Source organism: Cyprinodon variegatus, unplaced genomic scaffold (assembly GCF_000732505.1).
Source record: "Cyprinodon variegatus isolate N-32 unplaced genomic scaffold, C_variegatus-1.0 Scaffold568, whole genome shotgun sequence".
Lineage (NCBI taxonomy): Eukaryota > Metazoa > Chordata > Actinopteri > Cyprinodontiformes > Cyprinodontidae > Cyprinodon > Cyprinodon variegatus.
In genome coordinates, this window is record NW_015151021.1 from 227,996 (window position 1) to 235,178 (window position 7,183).

General features: G+C 37.0%; 1 protein-coding gene across 1 annotated transcript in view; it reads left to right on the forward strand.

Annotated features, from left to right (window-relative positions):
• Nucleotides 1-252: 252 nt before the first annotated feature.
• Nucleotides 253-7,183, forward strand: part of prps2 (phosphoribosyl pyrophosphate synthetase 2) — a 12,105-nt gene continuing 5,174 nt past the window's right edge. The window contains exons 1-3 of the mRNA XM_015391986.1: nt 253-568; nt 5,846-6,029; nt 6,307-6,410. Of these exons, the coding sequence (XP_015247472.1) occupies nt 447-568; nt 5,846-6,029; nt 6,307-6,410 (410 nt within the window). The 5' untranslated portion in view covers nt 253-446. The remainder of the gene's footprint in view (nt 569-5,845; nt 6,030-6,306; nt 6,411-7,183) is intronic.

Consider the following 7,183-nt stretch of genomic DNA (forward strand, 5'->3'; position numbering starts at 1 on the left):
AATATAATTGCAAAGTTGGTTTATTATCTGATAAGAAAGGGTACTAACCTATAATAATAGGATATACAATTTAACTGAACCTGGATGGGCAACATTTTATCGAATTAATTATAGAAAGCGGTTTAGTTTGATTGTGTGCTACGATGGCTTGCCATACAGGCATAGTAAACAATAACTTTGCGTGTATCAATGACTCTCCTAGCCGTCCAATCAGAAGCGGGCTCTTCCGTTCAGCATGCAAATACTGACCCCATATTTCCTCTCTGCCTACTGTCCCCAGTGCTGCAACTGTGCCATGCTCAAGCTGCAACATTAGCACTCTCTTTTTTTTCTCCCCCTTTTCTTCACCCTGTGGGGAGACCCCTTATATCTTCCGCGATCTTCTTCTTCAATTTGTTTTTAACCCATCTGCTCCGTGGTCCTTTTGTTTCTTTTTTTTTTAAAACATGCCTAACATCGTGCTTTTCAGCGGGAGCTCCCATCATGACCTGTCCCAAAAAGTGGCTGATCGGCTCGGGCTGGAGCTGGGGAAGGTGATCACCAAGAAGTTTAGCAACCAGGAGACATGGCGAGTACATCGCTCATTTAAACGTTTCGCTTTTGTTTTTATTCTTTTCTGCATGTTTTAAAACAAAACAAACAAAAAGAGCTATTGGTCTCATATGGTGCTCCATCATCGTTATCACGTGTGTAGCTTAGCTTTAAGCTAACATATAGCTTGATGTAAACACAGCAGGCTAACCGTGATGTTCCTTTTATCGGACAACGGTCAGTTTTTATATATTTTTATAATGGCTTCTGGTTTAAATGAACCAAAATGGCAGACTTCAAATCGTGTCTTTAGATTTCGCTACGTCGCTACATGCTGTTTTAAGAATTTGTGTCTTATTTTACAGTCCTGCTAAACTGATCAGTGTCGGCTAAGAAGCTAACATTTATAACTTATGACAACATTGTTAGGTGTTCTTCTATTTTGCCTGTCTGAAAAAAAAAACCATATATTTAATGTTTTGCTATCAAGGAACTAAAAGTAGGACATAAAAATACACGAGTCGTTTGCAAAAGATGTGTACGTGTGCTAGCATTGGTAAAATATTAATCTCCGCCAATGAATACTTTAATGTATCACTAAGTTAGTATTTGAAACATCCAAATAGATTCATGCATTTTTAAATAGATGTATTTTTTGTTTTTTATTTATATATATATATATATATATATATATATATAATAAAATTAATTAAATAATTATAAACTCGCAAAAAAAACAATTAAATCCAATTATTAATTTATAATTGTAAAGTTAGGTATGGAGATTTACATTAATCGTTCACTCTAATTTGGATTTGGGTTTTAAAAAAAGCATAAAAATTAGGTTTTGATTTTATTTATTATATAGTTCTGTTATATTGGTGGCTGTACATTAAAGAAATGCTTTACTGGAAAAACAAAAAAAGTTTTTTAATGCAATAAAATGAATGTCAAATAGATGTATATAATTATGCACTTGATTCAGTTACGCTTTCATATGATATTAAATATGAAAAATATTTCAATTCAATTAATATGCTTTATTTAATAAGGAAAATTCTATCAGCCCTTTTAGTATGAAGGGCCACAAGTATTCAACTTTAAAGTATGAAGGATTTGAAATAAATGTAATATTTTCACAAAAATAAAATTGTATGCATAATTGTCTTTTTTGCACCCATTACATGATCTGATACATTTATCTGTAATCTCAAAAATGTTTAAAAGATTTATTTAAATAGATTTGACTGTATTCAAATGTGGTCCAGTACCGTTAGAAGCAGCAGACTTTAAGGAAATAACCAGCAGAGCACAGTTTAAAAGGAGGCTGACTTGCAGAGCTCCCCGTAGTAACGTGATTAAAGCCAGTAGTGTTATCTCACAGCGTTGACATTCTGTCTGTCAGTGAGGTTAATTACTTTAACTCTGCCCTGGGTTGAATCACATGCACAAAATTTCTCATTTCTAAACTTTCCGGCCTCTGCAGACTTTAAATACTTACTGCCTGACTTCAAGCCAACTTATTTCCGCTCATGTTTGTTGCTTGAACCTGCCTGCTGGGAATAGTGACCTATTTGGGCCCGTAGAAGCTTCATCATGGCGGTGTTTTTCCACTTCTTTTTTTTTTTTTTTTTTAGATTACTGATTGATGTGTTAAAATGCTTGCCGTGTACCGGACTGCATGTTTTGTTTTATAATAAACTTTGAAGGAAAACAAATGCTGTATTAATCATGCAAGAATGGCCTAGTCAAAGTCCACACTTGAATCCAATTAGGAATCTATCTAAGTCAGTGTTTCCAGCAGCATGCAGGAATTTGTTCTGGTCTATCATGCATCACATCATGCGCTTCACTGTTTTATAATCTCTCTCGTCAAAAAAGGTCAGAGGTCTTAATGATGCCTGGACCTCTTTATCCTCCTCTTTTTTGTGTGTTTTAGCTCCTAATGTTTCCACAAACAACTCCAAAAATCCAGGGAAGGGAAAAAAAAAAAAACTCAGATTATCCAGGGCGCGTTTTCTCTCTAGGGAACTGATCTGTTTGTTTGACACAAAGTGCAAAAACAAAGATTATGCTCTGATCTTCTCACAGTGAGAGGGGAGGTAAAGCGGGACGCCGCTATGCATTCGGCAGCCCTGCAATGCAGCTGGAGCTCCGGTTTTACCAGATGACCACGGAGGTCAAGGACCAAAGCGGAGGGAGGGAGTTCCTGGGAAGGATTCCTCCCAATTTTACTCAGTGTTTGCTTTCCACAGTTGGAATTTGAACGAAAGCCTTTTTGGTTGTTTTACATTCAAAAGAGCTGGAAAAATAAGGAAACAAAGGGCTCACATCTCAGAGATTACCTGTTTGCTCACCTACTGTTCCATCATGACTATTTTTATAAATGTCCGTCATCGTATCTTAATCTTTTTGCAAACAGGATCTTTTTTTGAGGATTATTCAGACATCTTTTTTTTTTCGGTGCATCTCAGTCATGTGACTGAGGAACTGGTTATCCCCCTCCCTCCATGCACATGAATATGTCACACGCATGCATGCTGCACTGAAACTAATCTTTCCCGACTGTGTAAAAACTGCAAAAAAATAGATGGTTTTTATTTTCATTCTTCAAACGACCCCATCGTGCTGTTAAAAAGGACTTTACTTTCATTATTGGCTTGAAAAGTGAGTGTTTAGCAGTACATGATAAAGTTAGAGCTACATGATGTTAGAAAAACTCAGCAGTGGTGATATTTGTGAAGGGATGAGATCTGCACCAGTGTGATCATGACCATGCAGGTTCACAACACTTTAAATATATTAGGCAATAATTTTCCTCCCCCCTTTAGATGATGATACATTGTGCTACATTAGTTGGCTCAAATCTGAATCTTAAACACAGAGTAATCTTTGTTTTCTTTTTCTTAATGTTGGGGCTATGCTTTCCAGCGCACTGTAGATGGAGAAACAATTGATTGTACACGAAATGTGTGGCATACATTTGTGAGCCTCCTCTATTCTGATGCCCCCTGAATATAACTTTTTAAGTGTGTCTATCCAACTTTGTGAGAGCTAGATTTAGCCGAGTTCGTCTCATGATATGGAGGACCAGGAGGGTCAGTGAAAAAAGGAAAAACAGCCATTTCAAATGCAGAAATCCCAAGTTCTAAAAACTCATTTCAGGGAGATGCTTATCAAACCCACCAACCTGTCGTTGTGCCTGCGCAATCGAAGTAGTACTAATCTGCACCTGATGCACAGATTATTGTATTGCCTGCACGCTCTGACTCGCATTAAAACACCACCTCACATAGTTTAAAATCCGGGATAATTTATCAGACTCGAGGGCATCTGTGAACAACTATCCATATCAGGCATATGTTGCTTTTAAATTATAGAATTAGAAAACCAATTTGAAAAGTGTTTTCTAATTGCACATTTTAAATTAAATTTTTAAAGAGGAATTATAAATGTTATTTATTAATCCCTTATTAAATACTGCAATTTAATATATTATATTTTCAAACTGTATTTCTAAGTAAAATAAAAAACACAGTTTATAAATGTTATAATAAACGGCCATCCAAATCCCATATTTAGAAAGGTAACTTTCTTTTTATTTTAACCTCTCCATTTACACTAAAAGCTAGCTAAATCAGTGAAGTTGCTCCTCAGATGTAACCAGCTCTCTCATTGGTCAAACTGCCTATTCGTGTTTACCTGATGACCAATGAGAGAGCTGGTTATCTCTGTGAAGCAACTGTGATTGGTTTAGCTGGTTTTCAGCGAGCTCAGGAACCAGAAGGGTAGGAGACAACAGTAAAAAGAACATGGAGTTACCTTTTTTAAACATGTGATTAAGGAAGGTATTAATAGTCAGATTTATAAATTATTTTTTTAAATCTCCATGTAGAATTAGGGTTTTAAAATTCTTGTTTAAATTGCAGTATTTCATAAAGAAAATGTACAGTTAGGAATTAATTTTCATATTTTATTCCTAATTGTATGATTTACTGTATTTCCTAGACTATAGAGCATACCTCACTATACATTGCAGCCCCTAAATTTTTTGAAAAAACCGTGAACGTACATATTAAGCCGCACCGGGCTATAAGCCGCTGATATCTACTGAACTGTCTTCCACCAAACCTGTAGGGGGAGCTCTACATCCTGGAGCAGGGATGGAGAAGAATGCTAGCTCCCGTTAGCTTGTTGGTTTGCAGCAGTACGAGCTTCTAATCAAAGATGTGGCTTCATCAGCTCTTTATTTCAGCTCTGCTGGAGTTGAGCCCAGTCTCTTCATTAGTTTAGCAGCTTTAATGCGGCAAATGAATGTCAAAATGTGTGAATTTGGGACATTTGTTCTCCGCTGTGACTGCTGCTAGCATGTTCTTGTGCTAGATGAAAGTTAGCCCTTTATTTTTTCATTTCCAACTTTGACTTCCCCCTCTTGCGGTTAGCAAAAAATGTAAAGAAAAGCCACACCTTCTTATAAGCCGCATGGTTCAAATCGTGGCAAAAAAGTAGCGACTTATAGTCTGGAAAATACGGTAAATGTTAAATTTGAAATGGCCAATTTTGGGTAGTGTTGCACCGATACCAGTATCAGGCGGGGCCCCGATCCAGCACTAAAATGGTGGTATCGGTATCGGCGAGTACCAACAAATAGGGCACCGATACAATTTTTAGAGCCAAAGTTTTTTCAACTATTGTCATCCATTCCAGGTAGGCAATAAAAAGTTCTACTGGATTCACTTTGTATTTGTATTTTTCCTGCTTCACAAAGGTAGGCAGCATCTTGACAAAACCATGATGACAATTATTTATTCGGAGCCGAAAAATGGCATCGGTGCAACACTAATTTTGGGGTTGTTTTTTTCTGTGACTCTCCTGGTCTTCCATATCCTGGTGGGCTCATTGTTAACACTCTATCCTTACTAGAGGTTTTTCTCTGTGGATTTAAATGTTCTCTATACCTGCATGTATTTTTTTCTGGATACTCTGGTCTCCTTCCGTGGTGCAAAATGATCCTCGGTTAGATGGTTTCTCTAAACTGCAGGTGAAAGGGAAGCCCCTCCTTCTTAAATTGGAGATTAATGGAATTAATCCACGACAACCTCTGAAGAAAATAATGGGATCTTGCAGCAGGACAACCTTAAACATTAAACTGCAGTTAAACAGTTGCAGTTTAGACTGTTTTGTATTGATTTTGGGGGGGAAATATGGTCAAAGTCCTGATCAAAACCAAGAGCAGAAGTTTTGAGGTTATGCTTTGTGTATTTTACTTAAATTCATCATCTTATGGAGTATTTTGTCTCCTATTCCTCAACAGTGTGGAGATCGGGGAGAGCGTGCGCGGCGAGGACGTGTACATCATACAGAGCGGCTGCGGCGAAATCAACGACAATCTAATGGAGCTGTTGATCATGATAAACGCCTGCAAGATAGCCTCCTCGTCCCGCGTAACAGCCGTCATCCCCTGCTTCCCGTATGCCCGGCAGGACAAGAAAGACAAGGTGGGGAGAGGAATAGCATGTCACAACAGCTCCCGATCCTAGAGGGCTGAGTCATTTCCCTCCAGCTCTGCTGGTTGTTTTAAAAAAAAAAAGAGGAGAAAAAAAGCTGCATATGCATGTAGCTAAAGATGGAGACATGCTGCATTGTGGCGTCAGTCCATCGTTTTACCAATGGGAAGAAGAAAAAAGGGATTTTATGCAAACACTTCTTTTTTTTTATTTTTATTTTTTTTCAACTGCTTGCCTCCTGATATTCATGTTTTCTGATTCATCTCAGAGTCGAGCACCGATTTCTGCCAAACTGGTTGCTAACATGCTGTCCGTGGCGGGCGCTGATCACATCATCACCATGGACCTCCACGCCTCGCAGATCCAGGTCTGGTAGCCATAGCTAGCAGCTTTAACTGTGAACTTTATTCACTGGGTTAAAAAAATAAAAAAGACTTCAACTTCTCTTTTAATATTTAGGAAGAACACTGTGTTTAATGTTTTAATTTATTCAGCTCTAAACTCCAGATTTTTAGAAGGATGTCTGGGAACAGAGAAGCGTTTTTATGATTTCTAACTATTTTTGACAATTTTAAATAATCAAAACCCAATCATAATCAAATTTTAGTTTTCCTCTAGCCAACAGCATTATATATTCTCTACCATAAGTTTTCCATAAATATATGACGTGTCATTATCGAATAAAAAAAAAACGATTAAATGCACTTTATTTTAAGGATTATCGAAATTTAATGCTTATAGGTGCGTGTCACAAATAAAACAACAATAGTGATATTAGTGAGTCAGTTGATTGTTAATTTTTGTTTTTTAAATTACCAAACTAACTGACCCAATTAGTTTCTTGGATATTTTCACTACTGCTTCCTCTATAGCTTGTTAGAAAATATGGGCAGACGCTTATTTGAGGGTGTATCTATAAACAATTAATTTAAAAAATACGGAAGCCCATTAGTGACAAAATCTGACATACATTTAGCTTGAATAAACTTTTGTTTTCAAAATAATTTAAATTTTAAGTTAAAGGAATAGTACACCCAAAACATGATTAGCCTTCATTTTCTACTCACCCCCATGCTGAACAACACTCTGGAGTACTTTTTTGATATCTCAAATGCATCTGGAGATCTGGGAGGCTTCTTGCTGTC